The sequence below is a fragment of the Neopelma chrysocephalum genome, unplaced genomic scaffold (assembly GCF_003984885.1).
Source record: "Neopelma chrysocephalum unplaced genomic scaffold, ASM398488v2 Primary Assembly neopelma1_42b, whole genome shotgun sequence".
NCBI classification, from domain to species: Eukaryota; Metazoa; Chordata; class Aves; order Passeriformes; family Pipridae; genus Neopelma; species Neopelma chrysocephalum.
The window spans coordinates 5697121-5719934 of NW_020897701.1; the positions used below are offsets into that span (position 1 = coordinate 5697121).

The 22814-nt window shown below is 41.0% G+C and overlaps 1 protein-coding gene across 1 annotated transcript; it reads left to right on the top strand.

Annotated features, from left to right (window-relative positions):
- The first annotated feature begins 4181 nt into the window (after window positions 1-4181).
- ETNPPL (ethanolamine-phosphate phospho-lyase) lies at window positions 4182-18218 on the top strand. Its single transcript, XM_027677053.1, has 13 exons — window positions 4182-4320; window positions 6133-6251; window positions 6414-6573; window positions 7435-7509; window positions 8995-9088; window positions 10077-10193; window positions 11906-11988; window positions 12479-12704; window positions 13584-13738; window positions 14446-14535; window positions 14747-14877; window positions 15748-15815; window positions 16678-18218. The coding sequence occupies exons 1-13, from the start codon at window positions 4265-4267 to the stop codon at window positions 16807-16809; spliced, it is 1506 nt and encodes a 501-aa protein (XP_027532854.1). The 5' UTR covers window positions 4182-4264; the 3' UTR covers window positions 16810-18218.
- Window positions 18219-22814: the final 4596 nt, after the last annotated feature.

Here is a 22814-nt window from a genome sequence, read left to right on the forward strand (position 1 = left end):
CAGTTCTAGATGCTGCTGGAGTAATCGTGCCAGAAAACAAATGTGTGTTCTGGACTGCTGCCAGAGCTAATACCCTGTGGGTTTCCCATTCAGTACTTTTACAGCCTCCCTGTTATATTTCAGTACTAGGCTCCCTCTAAAGCCAAACCTCAGCGAACCAATATCCTACAGCCTTCACATCCTACTGTACTCATGGGCCATGACTTTCCTCTGGCATTCCCTCCTATTCATATGCCTCCTTCACAATTTTGTGATGTGCCAAAGCACATACAGGACTGCTTGTGAAATGCCTGCCACTTCTGCCTCACATTGTTTTTCTTAATGGAGCTTATTTAAATACTTAAAGGCCATTACTCACATGCAACTCTGGTTTGTGAAACTAGTAAACCTGCTAATCCCTACCCGTTTGTAATAAGGACTCTACATAGATAAAAAGTAATGCAACAGAAGTGGCTTTTTATGTCCTCATCTCACACAGCTTCACCTTGTGGTTCAATTATAATAACCACACACAAATGTTTAAAAACAAAACAGAACCCAAAACAAGTAGCTGACAAAGCATTTCATGTTCCAGCAAGTAGCAACAACTACACCCAAATAAAAAAAACAAACAAGGGAATGCCAAAACATTGAAGTCATGTGTTACTAATTTGTCCTCCCTTCCATTGGCTTTTGGGAATTTCCAGACGGAGTATCTACAGGGCCTTCTCTTTTCCCATCTCCTAGCTGCAGTAAAAAAATACAGTGCTTTTGGATTTGGAGCTTAGATCCTCCATATATATGTATGTATGTGTATATGCTCTTCATGTGTCCACAGGAACATACATAAATACAAATGTATATATATGACAAGTAGTGTTCAGAAAAACATAAACATCTTCAGAGAGTGTGCTAGCATAGTTTTACTCAAGCTGCCTTAGTTTGTCTCCCAGATCAAAGGTGGACGGCTCCTGTCACATAACCAAGATGCAGGGTTTTCTCATGTGCTTACACCAAAACAGAATGTTCAATAAGTAATAAATATCCTGATTATTTCTGTGTGTGCAGGTTACAGCTTGACTGAGTTTTCAAAGTGCCCACACCTACACCAAGCAGTCACAAGGTCTCTCTGACATCACCTTTGGCTGCTCCCTCCTGAAGCTAACAAGTACCTGGTAACTTTTTACCAGCTTTTAGAAGCTCTCTTCTCTTTGGTTCCTTAAGACCATTGTGGGGTAATTGATTCTGGTTGAGATAAATCTGATTAACACACCCTGTGATTAACTGACTCAGAGGTCTGCTGAACCGGTCACCACATCAGCCCGCAGGCAAGTCCGTTCCCTTTTCAGCACAAATGCCAAGGAGTTGGCTATCCCTGAGAAGACGCAGACAGGTGCACTTTGTCCGTCTTTAAATTTCTGTGCTGAAACAGATATTCAGTGCAGATCATTTTCCACTAACCATCTGCAGTGGGTTTGCTCCTCAGAATGCACCAGCAATATATTGTTTTTCAGAGGTACAGTAACTCCTTAACAGGTAAATAGGGAGCCAAAGACACCTTACTTGGATACTTTGGAGAGCACTTAGAAATATTTACTCCTTTTCATCCGTCATACGGGAATCCAGGCTGTTACTTTCTGGTACCCTGCCACGACAAAGCCCCTAAACAAATGTGGAAAAAAAATAAAATGTGCATAAGGCAAACAGAGCAGGATGGAGTAAACAGCATGTTTTGGGTTTGGTGGGTTTTTTTAAATAAAACACAAGTATTGAAAAAGAAAAATTATTTTAATAACACTATGTATCATGGAAAAATATTTTTAGTATTTACACCACAGTATTATGAGGGCAAGTTGAAGGAACTGGAGAGGTCTGAAAAAGCCAAGTGACAAGGTGCTGGAAAGGCCTGTGTCTGGGTCAGGGTCTCTGCTAATCTGAAGGGCAGAAACCTCCTGTGCTCTACATATGAGAATTGGCAGGCTATTTCCTGCTGATAGTATCAAAAGAGCATGAAAAGAGCCAAGAGGGAGGGATATTTTCTTGACTATTAAGCCTCTTTCCATGGCTTTGAAGGAACAGGGGAGCAACTTCCCCTTCTAACAAGCTACTTCACCTACAACTTGGAGTTTTCCTGATGAAGTTTAATACTGCTTCAATCAATTACTAAGCTAGCTGTGCACAAGCTTGCTTTTGCTAAACCTGGAACAAAAACCGTGATACAATCAGGGCTCGCTGCATGCCTCTAAAGGAGTAGCAGCACAGCATCTTGCATATCCCTTAAATCTGTTTGTGGTCCGGGGTTTCTGTGTGAGCAAGACAGGGCAGGTCAGCATAAACAGCTGAGATTTTCCAGGGTTGGCATTGCCAGCAGCCCCGGAGGAGGGATAAGGCTGTGTTCGGCACTGACAGAGTGCAGGCACCAGCCCAGTGCAGGGAAACATCTCCTGAAATGCCTTGGGACTCTCAGACTCTCATGCTGCTGTTCCCTGCCTGGGTCCAGTGCATTGCTGGTACAAAGGCCCGGTATATAATGTGTACAACTTGAACTGCATCTACCCTATGCTAAATATCATTCCCCAGCTTTCAGAGATGTGGGGGGGGGAAAAAGCATTGCAGAGAGCATTCCTACAGGTTCTAGCCTTGGCTCCGTTTGGGTGTTAGCAGATCTAAATGCGTGTTCTCGAGACCCATACATGAATCTCATCAGTGTCTGTACAATACTGCCCTAGCTGACAGTTTTGGCAACTCCCTCGTATCTTTTAAGTCTTTCTACCAGGACAAGGCACTGAAGACAGGCAGTTGCTGTCTCTTCTGGGATATAGAGGTGTAGCTGCTGGTGCCTCCTACCACTTCTGCTGCATGGCTTTCTGTTGGTTGGTGAGGCAAGGTTTCTGATGCAGAATGTGAAAGCTTCAAAATTAAGACTGTTTGGGGAAGCTCAAGAAAATGGCTGTATGGAAAGAAATGCTTGACTAGAGAAGCAGAAATGTGGCTTGCTGGCAGACATATTAAAAAAATGTAAAAATCAGGAAGTGTGTTTCTTCCATCTCAAAATTTAGGATGACTTACTGGATACTGACCTAGAAAAAAACAGTATCATCAGCACAGGAAATTGTGAGGCTTTGCATATGCTCACTGAAAACTCTTCCAAACATAGTGCTGCAGGTGGCACAGACGAGCTACAGATGGGGTAGTAGAGACGTGGGTGAGAGTTTTGCTGCTGTCTGCCCATGCAGCTCAAGGAGCAGCCTCCAGCAGGGAGAAGGTAAAGCTGAGGTGCTCCACTAGGAGCCTTGCTGTTGATGCCTCTTCCTGTGATTTCTGTCCTTCTTCCCCGTGTTATCATTCCCTCTTTTTCTTGTGGGCTTTGATGTCCAGTGAGATGGTTATCAAGTGTAACCATGAAGAAATGCCAAATTTAAGCAAGTCTCTTCTATATTGCTGCTGTGGTTACAAAGCAATCATAGGACTAGTTATATTTAGATTTTACCTACACTTAAGGGTGTACCAATGCATCTGAGCACCGGGCCCCTTTCTGCTTACATGTATAAAAACCTGGAAAACCATAGCTCTTACTACTTTGTCCCTTTGGCTTTGATGGATATATACAAGTATGTACCTCAGCTTACTCTTCCAAACAGATTCTGGGACATAAGAAGCAGAGAAAGACATTGAATTAGGACCCTAGTTTTGATTAAACAGTCCGCTTTGTTCTCCTCCTCCCACACCCCTCATCTTCCCTCCCTGTATGTCTGTGGCAGAGGCACTCTGACCACCAGAGTGCCCGATGAATGTCAGGCACGGCAGGATCGCCCGTGGGAGCTGAGCGACCGCCCGTCTGTCCCGCCGCCCCCACGCACCAAGTGGATTGTTTGCGAGTTTGTGCCGGTTTGCACCCCTAGGGAAAAAAACAAAACCAAAACCAAACCAAACCAAACCAAACCAAACAAACAACCAAACAACAACAAAACAAACAAACAAAACAAAAAACCCAAACCAACAACAAAAAAATCCCACCACGAAACTCCAAGGCACGGGGGCCGCCCGCTGCTGGCCCGCCTCAGCTCTACAGGACACACGAGTCGCCCACAAGGAAAACTCAGGGGGATGGGGGGCGGCCGGGACGTCCCGTCCCGTTCCGTCCCGTCGGGGAAGGCAGGCGGGAGGGAGGCGGTAGGAGGAGTTTGGCCGGGGCCGGCGCCGGCATAAGAGGCGGGCAACCTTCAGGCGGGCTGGGACGGACGGTGTCCTTCTGTGCCGTGCGGTTCCGTGCCGTGCCTGCAGGATGGAGGAGCGCTACAGCAAGGCGGAGACCCTGGCCCTGCGGAGGAAGCACATCGGGTAGGGGCGGCAGAGCCGGGAGAGGGGCAAGGGGGGAGGAGGAGGAGGAAGGTCTCTGGTGACAGCGCCCGTCCAGACCCGCTCGGCGCTGCCCGGGGGCTGCCAGTGCTGGGCAGCCCCTCCGGCCCCGGGGCAAGACCCGGCGGGGAGGGGGACACGAACACGCATAGGACATGTCAGCCCTCCGGCTTGCCAGGTCTTGGGGGTCACCTGGCACTCCCTAGGTGGGCTGCGGTAATTAAAACCCTACATATCAGACGCCACTTTACTTCTTCAATAGATCAAAGCGAGCAGCCAGAATATGGTACCCAGGTGTATGTGTAAAATGAGGCTGTGCAGGTTTTTTTTTTTCTTTTTGTGAATAAACTGCATGCACCTGAAAAACAGCCGTCTCTGTTAGAAGGAGCTGAGGCTATTCCTTAAGCTGAGTCTAACTGGGGGACAAGCAGGAGGGCTGCCAGCAGTTGAGACCTGAGTGATAGTCTTGGTTGTGCACCTATCTCTGTGTTGCAATGTTAGTTCACCCAGAATGTGCAGCTTTAATTCTTTCTTTAGTAGGTGTTGCCAAGTGAAAAATAAGTCCAGGTTGTTAAAAACAGTGCTGTCTATTTTGCTGATTGCATCTTAAATATGTGGCATATGTAGAAAGCTCACTAAAGATTCATAACCGCTTAAGATTCATAAAAGTCATGGCCACATAAAGAGAGAACATTGACAGCTCTTTAGGGGCAGCTCACTGTTAAGGGACTCCTGCCTGTGCAAGGATTGTAGGATTGAGCTGTGCTGGGTGAACAAAAACAAACTTTCACAGAATGAACTGATACATTATAGTGTAAAAATCTTCAGTTAATAAATAGCCAATGATGATGTAGTGCACTGCTTTTAAAGCATACCAGAGAAATAGCTGAAGGTGTCAGAAAAAATCGATGTAACAGGGCAAGAAACTGCAAGAAATCACTTTCTAGGAGTCACAGGCTTTACAAGTTCATAATCTCAGTATACCAAACAATAACTCCCAGACTTACCTGGAAACAACTGTGTTTATCCAAGGCCATATAAACATTGCTAAAAGTTCAGGAGACTTTCCTTCTGCTCAGTAATATCATTCAACATAATTACTTAGATGGCACATTCTCCGGGGGGGGAGTGTTGGGGAGGTGTTTAAAGGGTATTTTGGATAATTTTATAAGGAGCCTGAGTTTTGCTGGAAGTCAGTGTAATTTAGGTGCTTCTAAAAAGCTGCTTTTAAAGATTTTATCCAAAGCAAATGGTGAGATAGTGAGATTTTTAGGACCTGCTCAGCACATCTGAAAATAAAGCCTTCAAGGCATAAGTGTTTTGTTCTAGACTGTGACTTCTATATGCTACAGTCATCCATTGCGTAATGAATTTTTGGCTATAGTAAAAAACAGTGCTTAACAACTTGGTTTAGTCCCAGTGAGTTATTTGGCCATAGATGTCCATAAGGCATGTAAACAAACAGAGCTACAGCCTAGAAACACAGCAGGACATATAAGGACCTGGAATGACGTGCAGTCCGTGTGCTCCTGTGAAACCAATTGCAAGTCAAGCTTTGAAAACGCCCTTATTAAAGACCTCTTTCTGTTCCCACTGTGCCTGGGGAAGTGTGGGGGTGCTTTTTTCACTTTCAGCAAGAGCCCCCTTCTTGACCACCACCTGAATGACTCACAAGCTCTTTGCAAAGGGATGCCGTTGTCTCCAGAGCTGCAAAAGATCAACTCCCTCAACATTTAAAGCAGGTGGAACAACAGAAAACTAAAATGGTGTTATTTTATAATTATTCTTTTTTAGGCCTTCCTGCAAAGTTTTCTTTGCCAAGGACCCTCTGAAGATTGTGCGTGCTCAGGGCCAATATATGTTTGATGAGAAAGGAGAAAAATACTTAGACTGCATCAACAACGTTGCACATGGTAAGCAGTTTAACTTGTGAGACTGCTTCCATTCTTTAATTTCTAATAGGGATCAGAACACACTTCTGCCAAGTGATGATGCTCACAGTGCTTCTCTGAACATTCTTGTGTGGTTCAGTATCTGACTGCTTGATAGTAATAGCTAATTATTTTCTTCTTTAGTTGGCCACAGTCATCCATATGTGATAAAGGCTGCAACAAAACAGATGGAACTGCTCAACACAAACTCGCGCTTCCTGCATGACAACCTTGTTCACTATGCCCAGCGTCTCACAGCCACCCTGCCTGAGAAACTCTCTGTTTGCTACTTTGTTAATTCTGGGTATGTCTGAATGTATCTTTTTTCCATTGTGACTATTTTGCTCCTCTTTGAGATCGACACTCAGGGCAGCTTGGTCTAAATCTTACTAAGTAGGACTTAGTAATATGCGACAAAAATATTTACAGTACTGGTCAAAACTTCCTTCTTATTTGCAACTGTCATATTTTGTGCGGTGGTTCAAAGAAAGAAAGCCAAAACATTAAGCTGGCCTGCTAAACACTACTGGAGGTGGAAAAAAGCAAGAAAAGAAAATTAAGACTGCAAATTGGTGACCACTATGTACAGATTGGTGAATGCCATCCGTAAATTGACACATAACCTTGGAAATGAGTAGTATTCTTTAGGCAGTCTGTTAGTCTGTGATTACTCTTGCTACCAGAAGAGACAACTTGCAGGGACCTGTGAGCAGAGGGGCTGCGACAGGTCAGTCTGGAAGCTTGAGTGCTCTTCCTGCGTGCAGATTTGCATTCTCTGCTGCCTGATGGTGCCAGTGCTGGGGAGGGTGGAAACATTGTGAAGTGTGGGAGATGGGGCATTACTTTTCAAGGGTTTGTGGCTGCATTGTGTTCTCAGCTGCAAAGCAGTCTCCTTTGTACCAAGAGGACGTAAATATCTAAAAACAAACTGGGGGAGGGGAATAAAGCATCTCTTTGTTTGCTGTTTATACAAAGAGCTGTTTTTTCTTTGCCCCCTTACATGTACTTGTAGTCTCAACCTTAGCATTGTAATCTGTATAGTAACAGAGCCTGCTGTGTTGTTTTATTATGTCCATTAGTCCCATGCATCGTCTTCTGTGTCAGAATACCCTTTTAATTGGAAGTACATTTTCAATATTTTGCTGCTGTATCTGTTATTATGCAGGTCTGAAGCAAATGATCTTGCTTTACGACTGGCTCGGCAATACCGTGGGTACCAAGATGTGATCACCCTTGAAAAGTAAGTACATAGAGTACCTTACGTGAATTCAGCCAGCAACTCTTGCTATTACTTCAGAAGCACCTTTGCAGCAACCCCCTGCTGTTTGTACTCCCCTGCCTGCTGAAAGAAAAGCTTTGTTTCTTTTGTATTAGAACAGGTCAGGAAATCCCTTTTTCACATTTGGATAAACATAAGTTTTGAAGATCTCTGAAAAATAAGCTTGTCAGTCATCCCAGAAGGTCAGTCACCTGTTAGAAGGCATTTCCCACAGACACTCCCAAAGCAATTCAGGAGACTTGAATGCTGGTTTTCAAGAGCAATGAGTTGTCTGGTCTGGGCTGCTCTGGAAAAAAAGTCTTCTGTTTGTCATGCTTTGCTGGATATGTTTGATTTTGCACAAATAATTATTCAGTGGTCAAGAAGAAAGATGCTGCAGCTTTGCAGTGGTGTTGCATTGATGCTCAGCTCTCCTCCAGTGAACACAAGTATGCACACAAAATCGAGTGGCTCCAAATCTGGATGCATTGAGAGGGCCGTCAGCTATAGGGAAGGTGGCCAACCACGTTTCTGGTGGGTTTTCCTATCCTAAATGCAGCTATAGGTTTGGTTACACTGCTGTAATGCTGGGTCTTCTTCTCAGGTTGTGATTAGAAAATCCAGCCAGAGCAACTGCAAGAGCATATGTCTATCTGAACAGCAAAAAGCTTGTTTGACTCAGCTATCTCTGTTAGCCCTGTTAGCTCAGATCCCTGTTAGCCACACACTAACTTACATGTGTGCTACTATGAGATTGTGATGCCTGATTTGGTTTGAGGTTCCCTTTAAGTTTATGGCTGAACAGAAGTGATTATTCCCTGAATGAATATGCTACATGCTTTAGGCTCAGAAGGCTCTAGTTCCTCATGTCTAAATCGAAATAGCCTCAGTAGTAACCAGCTTTAGTATACTCTGCAGTATAAAGCTTTTATATTCAAACAATATCCTTATCCTTCTGCCAAACCATCTATCCTGTAAGGTCTTCAGAGCAGATAGCAGTGTGCTGTTGCTGCATAAGATCCTCACTTTCCTATGCAATGCACACTCTTGAGAATCTTTGCAATGGTGTTGGGGTCTAGCTTGCAGGACTTGGGCTGGCCAGAGTGGGGCCCACAGGTTGGAAATAAAGGAGCTGGACCCACTGCTGCTAGGTAAGGCTACTAGGGCAGCCACTTTGGAGGTGGTGTGATCCAGGGGACATCATCTTGGTCTGTCCCCATGCTGGGACTTGATTTTATGCAAGCAAAAACCCTCCTGCTTCCAGTCTTGCTAGAGAGCTAAAGTCAACAGCGATTTCATACTGCCTTCGAGAGAAAGACTGGGTAAATTAAATCAAGTTCCATTCACAAACGGTGCTACTGTTTGCAGATGCAGTCACTGATTCTGGATTATTTATAGGTACAGCTGTAAGTTTAGCTTTTCTCTCCATTTGGTAAAAATTGACTTGGATATTTAACACTCATGCAGTGCTTACCATGGCCATGTTACATCTTTGATTGACATCAGCCCCTATAAATTTAATCAGCTGGGAAAGGACTGCAAGAAGGAGTATGTGCATGTGGTAAGTGTGGTTTTTTGGTGTTTTTTTTTGTAATTTTCATGCCTGTTATGCAGCATATTGAATTATCCTCTTCTGGTATAAATACATTTTCATTTTGTTTTGCTGATGCTAGAGTACCTATGCTTGGCTGTTTTTCAGTGGAATAAATATGGTAAAATTGTTTGCTTTTGGATTTCGAAGTGGGTATTCAGCTGTGAGGCTGATTTCCTTCAAGTGCTACAACTTTTCTTAGTCACTGCATTGTATAGTTACACAGTTTGATAAAATGAGCCAACATTGTGTTGCTTTGGCTAAAAATATGCAGGACTTTGAGTCTACTTCCAAAAACTGGAAAGGCAGACTGCATAAGTTTACATGATCTGGGTATAGGGCTTATGGGTGTCCAAGTGAGTGTGATTTTTTTCAACTTAAACTTGTATATCTTGCAAAGACAATAATCTTTCTCAGCCCAGAAATGTACACCAAGCAGGTCTTTCCTATCTAAACCTCCTTGTGTTAACTGCACTGTCAGAGTAGTATCCATCTTTCTATACCACTTCCTTTCTCTTATTTACTGAACCTCTCCCAAAAGCATTTGTAGAGGCTTGAATGTCATACAGATTTGTACCATGACTAGGATGCCGGAAGGGAAGTGACAGACTGGAAAACCCCATTCTCCAGTTGCAGAAATGGATGTCCTGTAAGAATCTGAAATAAGATGATGTATGAGAACTCTTTATTGTGTCCTGAGGGAGAGGAAGGACAATCTTGAAATGTGGATGAGGTAGATGATGGCTCTTTCAACAGTTATGTTCAGTAATGTTGAATACATCACAGGGCTACAACGAGTTTAAATTCCTCTAAGCCTTTTTGCAGTTCCAAGCAGAAATTCAGGCTGTACTAACTCCTATTACCTATCTGTGTGAAAAGCCAATAAAGCAGAGCAGTAGAAAAGAAAGTAAAGGTTTCATAGAAGGATGAACTTTAAAAAAAAAATTGGTCTTTTCAGGCTCCTTCTCCAGATATCTACAGAGGGAAATATAGGGAAGACCACCCAGATCCAGCAAGTGCTTATGCTGAAGAGGTGAAAAAGATTATTGAAGAAACACAGAAGAATGGACGCAAGGTGTGTGTTTTGTGCTTTAGAAATGCTGAGGCTTCATCTATTAAATGTGGCATGGGGGCATGTAACAGGCAACTAAGGACTTGTTTCTTCACTCACTTTCACAAGCTGTGCCCTCCTTTTTTTTTCTATGATGCGTTCTGTGTTCAAATGGGCCATTTTTCTACTTGATGCTCTTATCATAGTTTTTCTAGGCATCAATGAAAGGATCAATAATAGAGTCGAATATATGCAGATACAATCACAGCAGTTTAATTTCCTATTGTATGCACTGAGTTGGTAGATTGTAAATATCTTAAGAAAAGGTTTGAGGTCAGCTGAGAAACTACGTCACAAATTCTAGCAAGGATATATAAAAGTCTCCGGGGCATGGAGAAAATCTTGATACTACATTTCTGAGCCTGGGAGCTTAAGATAACTTTGGAGTCATATAAAAAGGTGAAACTTTCAATCATACACAATATGACCTTGATAAAAACTGACCATTTCTGAACAGATTTACCTAAAATGTGTGTTAATGTTTTATATGATGGCATTAGTGTGTTGAGACATGTAGGACTTGATCCAAAACCCGCTGAAGTCCCAGAAGACTTCTGCGGAGACTGAAACATGTTCCCTTCTAGTCCAATAGATTTACATCACTCTTCTTTTAGTTTCTTCATTGACTTTTTTTTATTCTCTACTAATGCATAGTTTTCTTTTTTCTTCCCTTGTTTCCTTTCTTTTGCATATTTCTTAGGTTTTGGTGACATAGACCTGTGGCAGGACAAGTTGTGCTAAAGGCTAAGCCTCACATGCCATGGGAAGCTTCGTACTCTTTGGCCGTAGCATGCCTCTTCAAATATAGTGTATGGTTCTTTACACGTTACTGCTCGGCCTTGTTTCCAGGAAGACTGCACCAGCACAGAGACCTCTTGATGCTCAGGGAGGGGTTCAGAAGTGGTGTGGGGATGCAATCCCTTAAATAGCAGACTTATGGCTGAGACCTTGGGGTAATATTGAATCTCTGCTGCATAGACCTCTGCTGTTGACAAGAAACAAATTTTGATGTTCCAGTGTATCTGATCTGCTGCTTTTACTCTTCTTGAATTAAAATAACTTTCTTTTTCATTCCTAGCAACTGGAATTATTTCATCTGTAGAATTTTTCTCCTCTTTTGTCAAGTACCTTATGCTGGCATTTTACTTGTGTAGTTATTTGCATTAGGCAGGGGTGCCCAAAGGCTAGCCACAGGTCATCTTACAGCTCAGCTTCTACCCATGTCTACCTGGTGTTCAGAATTGAACAAAAAAGCTGGTCACCACATACACCTGCAAGTTTTATTAACTTCTTAGGGAAAAGGGCACACACTGTTGTGTGTCTCCTGTAAATTGAAATTTTTAAATAAATTTATGTAGCTCCTGGGAGCCTGATCCAACATCCACTGACACCAGTAAGTGTTGTCCGATTCAAGAGCTGTAGGACAATGGCTTAATGACAATCCTTGTATTCTCATCAGGCTGCAAAATTGACCCTGGCTACTGCAAATTTGGGCACTCCTGATTACACAATGAATAAATTCTTTAGCCGTAGCTGTTCTCAAGAGCCCTCAGTTGTCCAACCGGTTGCGTGATTAAATTAAGACACATATTTAAATGTTTATTTCTAGACTGTTAGATGTCAGAGCAAAGGCCAAGTAGATGAACACAGCTCTCACATGAGTTTGTTTCTTATAGATTGCCGCCTTCATAGCTGAATCCATGCAGAGCTGTGGAGGCCAAGTAATTCCACCTGTGGGCTATTTCCAGAAAGTGGCAGAGTACGTACATCACTTCAAAAGGGCATAACTGAAAAATTAACCAAAGAAATAGTTTCTTCACTATAGGCTTGTCTAATCAATTCAGCTATTAACCTCTCTTATTCTTGGCTGTGGTTAATTTCTATTTATGGAAGAGTATGATTCCACTTCCATTTTTTTATGGAATATCAGCTAGATAGTTGCCATTCCTTACCCATCTTTAATTCTTAACCACAAGTTTGATGGAAGATGTAGTTAAACTATCATAGTTATAATCCAGCAGTACCATTATAGTGCCTCTATTTTCCATCATAATGTCAGAGTTTTTTTTCTTAACATGTAGCTTACTAAAAATTTTATAGCTATAAAATAACTATAGCTGTGTTCTTTCTTTTTTTCCTAACCTGGTCTCACACTGCAGAATTTCTGTGATACAGACTCCTTTGTCCTTGATTGCCTACCCAAGACGTACTGCACCATTAGTCTTTCAAGCTATTCTGTTTGGTTTTAGGTACGTGCGTGCAGCGGGTGGAGTGTTCATAGCTGATGAGGTCCAGGTTGGCTTTGGCAGAGTTGGGAAGCATTTTTGGGCATTCCAGCTGCAAGGCGAAGACTTTGTACCTGACATTGTCACCATGGGAAAGCCCATTGGCAATGGACACCCTATGTCTTGTGTGGTCACAACAAGGGAAATTGCTGAAAGTTTTGGTGCTTCCGGATTGGAGTATTTCAATACAGTAAGTTCATAAGTGAAGCTTTGCCTTTTATTACCTTTTGGTCTGCATTTAGCAGCTAGAAGTTGCTCAGGTGATTCAACTAACATCTGCATCCATCACTGCATGACATTACTAAGAGCTCAAGTCAACCACAGTCTAATATCTAAAAGCAAGTGGAGAGGCTTTGAAATGTGTTCTGTTTCAAGTGGTACATCGTCATATGGACCAGCACTAACTCTCTGGCAAGTAATGCATCTCAGGTCATATCCATACAGACAAAGTCTTCCTTATGCCTCTTTCCCTCTCCCCCCTCTGAAATGTTGATAATGTAAAATTTCATTTTCTTGGATAGGCTCAGTGCTGGTAGAGCTCATGCCCTTGGCAGACCTTGCTCTGCAGTTGACACCTAACAAAACAGTGACCGTTTACCAGGAAACATTTCATCTGCATGCATGCCACAGAGGTGCAGCTTTCTTCCTGTTTACTGAGCCCTCTTTCTACTCCTGTGACTCAGCCTTCTTCTCAGTACCATCAATCCCCCTGCTTTTAATGGAGTTTATACCCTCCAGTTCAAGAAATATTGGATCTATCACGCACTGCCCTTCCCAGGAGCATTTTGCCTGCACATGCAATCAGATGAACGTTTCAGCCCTTGAAGTCTTCAAATTACTGAGACCCAAAGTGGAGGAAGAGGGAGCCTTTCCCCTGCCCAAAGTGCGCAGGATAATGTTCCACAGCCTGAATGGCACAAAATCCCCACCTTTTCAAGCTTTCCTCATGAACATGCCAAGCAGGAGAGGGCAAGTGAAAATTACATGAATAGACACAGATGTATGTTTTGTTTTGATGGGTTTTGTTTCCAGTGATGGATTTTGTTTTCCTGTTTGTCTTTGCTATCAGTTTGGAGGCAATCCAGTGTCTTGCGCTATTGGAATGGCTGTGCTGGATGTAATAGAAAAAGAAGATCTCCAAGGAAATGCTACACGTGTAGGAAATTATCTCCTGGAGTTGCTGGCTGAGCAAAAGAAGAAACATCCCTTAGTGGGAGACATCAGGTAGGTGTGTTACAGCAATGTCAGAGAAGAAAATTACTCTGCTAGGAAAAGCAATGAGTTCGGAGTGAGTGGAACACAAAAACATCGTCATGATTTTGCTACACCTCGTTTTTAAAATGGACTATCCAAAACTTAGTTAGGTATAAGCGTAGCCACTAGAAAAGCTCTGGGAGAGTAGGATAAAGAGCCATGTGCATCAGATAACCCAGTTGTCAGCACACTGTTGAGATGATGCAGACCTTGTTCAAATCTATGGTCAATTTCCTTGGGAAGTGTTACTATGGATTTTCCTCATCTCATGTTACTACCACTGATTTTTTTTTCTTACACTGTTTTTTTTGTGGGGAAGAGGTTGGGTTGTGGGGTTTGTATACTTCTTGGTTTTCCTTATTTGTCTTCCATAGCTCCCTGGCTTGGGATTTGCAGGATAAGAGAGAAAGAAAATTATTCTATCGTTCTTAACTGACCATGTAACCTTAATGAGACAGTTAAATTTATTTATCCAGGAATATCTGTTATCTCATTTGATTGTGTGAAGTAGCCAAAATGTAACCAAAGAGAAAGTCTCCTCTTTCATGCTCCTTTCCCTATTTGCACTCCAGGGAAGGGAACTGCAGTTATTAGAAACAGGTATTACATTTTCAGCAGAAGGCTTGGGTTAAAGATACTGGATTTCACTTTTCTGTACTTTTTTTTCTCTACTCCAGGGGTGTTGGATTGTTTGTTGGAGTGGATCTAGTGAAAGATCAACAAAAGCGAACACCAGCCACAGCTGAAGCCCTTCATCTTATTTACAAGTAAATAGTTTTTTAAAACTATGTGCAGTGTTCAAACTCTCCTAATATTCTCCAGCAGTTAGTCATTAATTTCAGTTTAAATTTGTGTAGTTTTTGATAACATAGTACTAGAAAAAGAAAACTTTCAAAATCTGTCTCAAACTGAAGTGTGTGACAGGACAAAATATAGTTTTATATCCATGTCTAACACAGATGTTTCCTCTTTCCACAGACTCAAAGAGCATCAAATCCTTCTTAGTGCAGATGGACCCTACAGAAATATTCTAAAATTTAAACCACCAATGTGTTTCACAATGGAAGATGCAAAACATGCAGTGGAGACAATTGATGCACTTCTTACAGGTATGTGTGCTTTAGGGCTCAAAGGAATACTCTTCTTTGTTCATTTTCCCATGACCCCTTAGAAACACCAGGCACCATAACCTAGGCCATTACTTGCAAGGAAAAGTAATAAACTGCGTTTCTTACCACTTTTCCAAACTACTGTTCAAAATGCAATTATTATAAAGAAACAAAAAGCTCCATATGTACTTAATCCAAACTTTAGGCAAAATCCTGCTCTTAATCCTTTCTCTCACAGACTCAGTGCTATTACTCATTTCTGGTCACATATGCACATATGGAGTGCATATATTAATTCAGCAAAGCCTGAAACACACTGTAGAAACACTGATGTAACTTTCCATAATGTGCTCTACCTATTTTTTTTCTTTTTGTGTTTTTTTTAACTGGCGTACTGCAACATGATTGTCTCATTGAAATTAGCCTGAAGGTTTTCAGACTCTATTTATCTTTTACCTGGGGACCAATCCAGGGGAAAGTAATATCTGGTATACTATTAGCATAAGGATTCTCAAAGCCCATTCTACATTAGATGCTTCCATCTTCTGAGATTTTAACAAGTGGAGTTAGACCACCATGAACCTGCTGGACAAAGGCAGAATTCCACTTTGAAAGGTCTATTTGATACCCCATGCCACAGTCAAGATGCTAATTGTATTCTTTTCTCTAACCCTCTCCCAAGCTACACAGTCCTAATAGATTCATGGCATTGCCTTGAAAAATGATTTAGAAAGTATTCATCATTCTTCAGTTATTCTTCTTGTGATAAATTCCCAGAGGAATTTTTTACTTCAGCCAGCTCTTAAATTGACTGTGTGCTTACTTACCCCTGGTTCTTTTAAATTTAATTATTTTATTACTTTTTTTCAGAAATGGAAGAGGCCACTGGAATGAAGACAGAAAATAATGCATCTACAAATATACAGTGTAAAAGAAAAGTATGGTTTAATTTTTTTTTAACTCTTATTCAGATAGGTGTTTGCAAAGCAAGTATAAATTACTTTGGTAGAGCACAACTTAATTTTTGGTAGCATGAGTGACTCTGTGCCTTGAAACTGAGCTCAGAACATAACTCGCTACTAGAAACCTGAGAGGATTGTCTCACTGGGGCAAATCTAAAAAGAGCTGAGTAATACAGACCTACAATGAGAAACATGCTTCAGGCGAGCCCCTTGCCTTATCTGCCTGTGTGCAAATAAGACCAACCAGACTTTGAGCTGCACAAAGTCATGAGCACAGCAGTCAGCAGTTGCTAGTTCTAGGTATTACATGCTACTGATGGATATTTGGCTTTCTAAGCAAGCCTTCAGCCTGGAAGGAATCCAAGTTTTCAGACAGTTCCAAGGATTTTGTTTCCACTGTAGCTCTTTGAGTATGAATGGCTGACATGAATCCAAATTAGGACTTCTCAGGCTGAAGCCTCAGCTTTGGATAAATCACATATAATTTCTCACACCTTTAAAAACGTCACCCTCTTTATAGGAAAGCTTGCTTAACTGTCCTTTGGTGGGTTTTCCGGTGGTGATGTGGGGGTGAGAAAGCAATAGCTCAGCTGTCTAGGGATGTAGTAATTACGCAGAGACCTGATCAATTATTGGTTATATATCTAGATATTACTGAATTTAGAGTGCAAGCCTCCTCTTACAGTCATTTTTACACATTCAGTTCAATTTCTTTCAAAACTAAGATGTTGTGCCAGTAATACAGAGTCAGGCAGAGCTATCTAATGGGAACCAAGTCCAATGGTTGCCTGGTGGAAAACATGCACATGCCTCCACTGATTTTTCCTTCCTGTTTCAGGCAGCTGAAGAGACTTCTCAACCAGAAGGTGCAAATGAAAGCACTGGTCACATGAATGGAGCTGCCTGCAGACAAGAAAATGGGATTTATTCAAAAAAACGCTCACTGCCAAGTAAAAGAATAAGAACATGAAGAAGGAAAGTTTCTTCATTCAATTTGAATTTGTTTCAGTCTTGCTTTTGAGATGAAGAGTGCAATAGTCCGAGTCTTAGGATCTGTTTGAAGCCTAGTCATGCCTTCCATAAACTGTCTGAAATTCCTATTAGCTTCAGTAGGTTTAAAATACCTTTTCAGATACATGAGAACTGTGCCATGTGGTTTGAAATCTAGATGTGTCAGAACAGACAAATCATAAAAAAATACCGTGGTGCCAATGGCAGGCTTGATACAGGTACACAAACTCAGTGAAAACTGCAGATCTACCCATATTATACAGAATCTGATTTGCTTAACCACCATAAAGCAGATGCCAATCTTATTAAGTTTAAAAATATATACTTAATGTGCTATTTTTACATTATTTTAAATTTCAATATGTAATATTGAGATGTTAATTACTTCCCATGTTTTAATGGCTGAATTCACTTAACAATTGCTTGAGAAAGAAATCATTATTATCTTCCAGTGTAACTTAGGTCCTATGGACCATATTCCCAGCTGATGTAAATTAGAGTAGCTTTGCTAATGTCGACAATGCTCTATTGAGTCTACCACTCTGTAGGTAGAGACACGATGTCTATGCAAGGCATTCTCACCATAAATTCAAAAAGAATGAAGAGTCTAATTTTCTATGAATAAAGAAACTTTTATAGATAACTATTTATAGAGAGTAAGATTTTATGATTTTTTTCCCCAGAAGTTTATAAATTGAACCCTATCAGCCCATAATACAAGCAAGTAGAGTATATATAATTTCAGACACACTGATTGATTGAATTTAACCTAAAGGTCTCTCATTTTAGTTGTTTTGACAGTCAGGGTAATTGCTGCCTGATCCCGTTGAAGCAGTGCTGTTCCTTTTTGTCAGTGGTGATGAAAAGTCACATACCAGTAGCGTGGGATCCTGACAAATAAATGGCTATACTAACACTGGATAGATTACTAAAATGAGAGGACCACTGCATTAACCATGCATGCAACCACTGCTTATTTGTGCTGCAGATACTTTAAACTGACTTGCCTCCTTGTCAGTGTTAAATTTCAATGAAAGCACAAAAGCCCTGCTTCCCTTTCTTAATACATGCACAACTCCATGCTATAGAGGACATGGGGGGCTTTACAAATAGTTTGTACTTCAGAAAAAAATACAAAATGTATTTATTTCCTCTTCAATTTTAATACCCTCAATTCTGCTCTTTCCTAATTGCTGCTAGTGATCTTACTGATATGACTGAAAATTGAGCACCTTATCTATTTTCACAATTTGCTACATTATTATTGACGTTTCTGGTGTAACATCTTCCACCATCCTCAAGCTGACTTATTTTCTGTTTCATGATGCTTGAATAATTTTTCCATAAAAATAAATCTCTTGTTTATAATTATGATGTCTTCTGCAAAGAGGTGGTTTTTTTGTTTTAATTTTATTCTTCAGTAACACCTGTTTGATGAGGGAAGTAACTTCAGTTTTGTCTGGAGGTTGTCTCCATGCCAAAGCAGAACTGATTAGGGTGTGTTTCCCTGAGGCCCTCAGCTCTTGGCAGCTCTTACCCTCCAAGCCAGATATTGCCTCAGCTGCTATAATTCAGCCCCTGCTAACCTTTCACCAGGAAGGACACTGAAATGAAGTGAAACTATACAAAGTCTTTTCCGAAATGAAACTACACAAGGAAATAAGTCAACCTAATTTGGTATGTCCGAAGGCACTCCCCGTGTGGAGTGCCACTACTTACATTATACCTCATCCACTGTGTGCAGCAGCAGCAGCATGCACTTCCAAGCAAGCCAATATTTGTGTGATTTATCAAAAGTCTCAAGCTAAGAGGCACAGAGCTCAGCAGTATGTACTATGACACTGACTGTTGTGGCAGGTCATTAATATTTTATTTTCAAAAATATGTCAAAGAACTAGATGTAAAAAATCCAGTTAAACTAAATCTGGTGTGGGTGTGCGGGGGTGTGTGTATCGGAAGTTTGCAAACTCATAAACACAAGGGGCCTGTGCCTCTTTACTTCTACCTGTACCTGTGTCTTGCTTCTGCACATGCTCAAAATATTTGGAACAAATATTGCTCCAATTCACTAGTGTTGTTAACCCAGCTTCTGCTTCACAAGTCAGGAAGCTCTCTACCTCTTGGTTCTGCTCATTTTGCAAGGTGCGAGTTACCTAGAGCTAAATCTCCTAGTTTCATTAAACAAGAGAGGATATCACTCCTATGAGACACACTGAAAAAAGCCACTATCGTTTAAATGGAAGAACCAATCCAATAGTCACCAGGAGTTGAACTAGACCTACTAGACTTACTATTACCACATCAATATCCCCACAGTATCTCAGAGTCCACCCGCAAGATTAAGCACAATCACTACTGTGAAGGGCTTACTTTTTAGAAAAGCCTGACTAAGGGATGGCAGAATGGAAGCAGAAATGATTAAGGCTAAACACAGAGAGCACAGTTCCAGTCAGCTGAACTGATCAAATAGATTCCCGCCACTAAACAGGAAAGGGTTCCCCCCCCCTTCCAACTGTTTCCCTTTTTCTTCTTTCTACTTTTCCTATCCTGGCTGTGCAATTCCTGGTTTTAGTGATATGTTTCAACATCCACACTAGCCCTTACAATCATCCTTACACCTCCATAAGCCAGTTCAACTCACTAAACTTTGTGTAAACAAAAATAAGACTATGTGTTTTCTGCAAGGCTCATGAACAGCCTTATGCGGGAGTAAAAGACAGTGGAATGAAGGAAAGGTAGGACTCCATCTCAAGTGGGTATCACACACTAGAGTTAGTTATGTGTATCTTCACTCTAACTCATCCCACTGGAAGCTGAAACAAGGTAATTTAATTGTATTTTCATAGTTTACCACTGTTTCCATCACTTTTATATTGCATGTTTATGACTTTTAAGCAAACAGACAGGTTAGAACAAGGGATAAAGATGGTGCTTGTTGCAAATACTGATGAAAGTGTGACACTGAGTGTCTGAATCCACTGCCACTTAGTTCCCCTACATAAAAGCAAGCAGGACTGAGGCTGCATGGAGTTGGAAAGCTGTGCCTTAGACAGCACTGTTCTGGAGAGAAGAATTGGCATAAAAAGTTGCCATGTCAGCACAACATCACAGAAATGGCAGATTATGCCTTAACTCCATACAACATTGCAACAGGACTACACTGAACAGAAGAATTATGCAGGAGTATTATATATTGTCTGCTTTTTAGATGAATGGTTTCTTAGACATACAACAGCCTCCTATCAGATAATACATTTATAATCTTCACAACTGTTAAGCTTGGTGGCTGGGAACTAACAGACAGCCCCAACACACGAAGTCCAGAAGAAAGTCCACACACATATCCAGAAGAAGCAAGCTCTGATTATATCTGGTAAAATAAGGGAGGTAAATGAAGGGGACCAAGAGACAAGCCTGAAAATTTTACATGTGTCATTGCAACTCACTAGGCATTTCTGTTAAAAAAAAATAAAGCTGAGACAAAAATTCATTTTTAATATGATAAAAGTCTGGATCAAAATTCTGACTGGGCCTGAGGCAGCACTTTCAGCACCAACATACGAAAAAAAAAGACCTAGAAAAAGAAGTCAAAAATACCCATCAGAAAATTATATCTAAGTGGAGAAGGTTCTTTAAATGCCTCTTGCAAAATGGGACACAAGAATGCATACAAGCATCTCTTGGATAGTAAGCTCCCAGTGCTGCAGATACTCTAAGCTAAGAGCTGAAAACAACAGAATGTGTTAAAGAAGCTGCAAGTGGCAATATACTAGGGAAGACCAAGTAAGGAACTGGGATGTCAATGGAATAGTATTCATTATACTGTATGGTTATGTACGGGGTATACACATATCAGCATATTCAATCTGCATGTTCAATCTACCTCTATGGGCTTTTTCTCCATTTAATAAAATAACTTGGAAAAAAACAAATTACTTACACTTGCAAGCAGGGCAAATTAGCTCATAGCAGCAGAAAAGTTAGTTTAATTTTCCAGGTTTCTCAGTGATGACTTAAGCAGGTGTTCTAATAATGTTTCTTTTCAACATGGACCTGGCCTGTGCTGCTGCCAACCAAGCTCTGCCAGAAGGATTATGCAAGGGAAGACAAGGCCAAATGACCGTGATGGGATTTCCCTATCTCTGCTATCCATACACATTTGTATTTTCCCACCTGGAACATTTGATTTTCTTGGTGCCTGTGGTTCAGCTTCCAGAGCTGCAGGGTGTCTTACAAAGAAGAAACAACTCTACGGAGGAAGAATCTTCATGTTGATATTTCATAAGGAAAGACGTTTGGCCCTAAATGAAAACTCTAAATACAAAGCACCAAAAGTTTAAAGCCTTCACTGAGCTCACAGCTCAAGACCAATCTGCACTAAGTAAAACAGTCTCCAGTCTCCCCCACCCCTGCTCACAGCCATTCATGTGTCTTAGGGTGAACACTGCTCCAATATCACAATGACATACATTTACAACAATATCAAATTTTTAAAAAAATAAACTAAAGGAAGCAGAAGGGGAAAAACATGAAGAAATGTGTTTTGGAACGGCACTGAAGTTTGCTATAAGTCTTTAATAATCGACAAGGCAGAAAATCCTGGAGTTGCATGAAAACTTGGAAAAGGATTCCTGGCTTAAGCTTAGCTATTCATTCATTATACAACTCAAAGACCGACATCATCTCTATGTCTCTATTTACTTCCACATATAAAAGCAGCTGCAATAACCTTTGTTATGGTTTGTAAAGGTTAATAACCTTATCAGGAACAATACCAATTATACAGGACTGCAAGTCCCAAAGTACAGTTAGCTCAATTTACTTATTTGGAGTTATTTCGCTTTATTAATTACTTGCGTCTGGTTTTGTCAGGGAATAAAACCCTATGATGGGCAGCACAAAGTCAGAAATTGATTATATGAAATATCAGAAAGCTATGAAGAGACACAGTCACAGGACCACAGGGAAGGAAGCAGTCTGGCTTGTATCTCCCAGGAAGCTTAATTATCTGTAAATACATTTTCAGTTGGTACAAGACACTTCTTTAAAAAAATAGAAGGCTTTTGGTATCCATTCCTTAGTTTCTTCATTCTAGTCCCAAAACAAGGCATGAAAGCAGTTCATCTGAAAAATACGCTGCTAACACGCTCCAGTGGCTTGCTCTTGTGAACAAAGGTTTCTGTTCACAGTACTTGTAATCAGCTCTCAATTAAGTTAGCTTTATTCTATTGCTTATTAGGCAAGACACAGATCTTATAAATCATAAATAAATTAGACTATAAGGACAGACTATATATTGACATTCAGCTTTGAAGAACAGCATTTGAATACAGACGAGACCTACAAGTCTCTGTGAGACAAGATCAGATTCCCTTCCCTTCCATTATGCATCTATGCAAAAATAATCACAAAATTTAATGCTGCTTTCTTAACTCAGTGAAATGAGGACACTGTTACAGATGGTAAAATGCTAGTGGAAAAAAAAATTACTTCCAGTGTAAGCTAGATTTGATGCAAAAATTTTTTTCTGACATAGATGTGTAAATATAACAAATACCTACAAGTAAGGACTGCAACTTCATTCTTTTGTCTAAAGTGTATTATACTACTTCCCAGTTCACAAGAGAGGTTGGAGAGATACCTGCAAGTACTGTATAAAACCATTTGCCTATAAATGCACATGGCTTCATATGAAGTTCAGAAGACTTTTCCTTCATGTCCCTAATTACTTATTTGCTGCGTCCCAATGAGACTTCTGTTCTCCTTTTACTACACCTAACCTACACCATAAATCTTTTCCCAGTTTGTATTTGAGAGCACAGGGATGATATACACTGGAAAGTGTGTTGAGAGCACTTCATGTTGCAAGCATTCCCTCCCTCAAGTACAGTCAAAGCAGCACAGACTTTCAGGTGCTGCTGAGTACCCATCTCCAGGTATATTTGCTGTTCATTTTATTTTGTC

Excerpts from the sequence above, each read along its gene's own strand:
- ETNPPL (XM_027677053.1), top strand. The coding sequence starts at position 4,265 with ATGGAGGAGCGCTACAGCAAGGCGGAGACCCTGGCCCTGCGGAGGAAG. Across the intron at positions 6,252-6,413 it reads CATCAACAACGTTGCACATG|TTGGCCACAGTCATCCATAT; the intron begins GTAAGCAGTTTA and ends TTTCTTCTTTAG. Across the intron at positions 12,705-13,583 it reads GATTGGAGTATTTCAATACA|TTTGGAGGCAATCCAGTGTC; the intron begins GTAAGTTCATAA and ends CTTTGCTATCAG.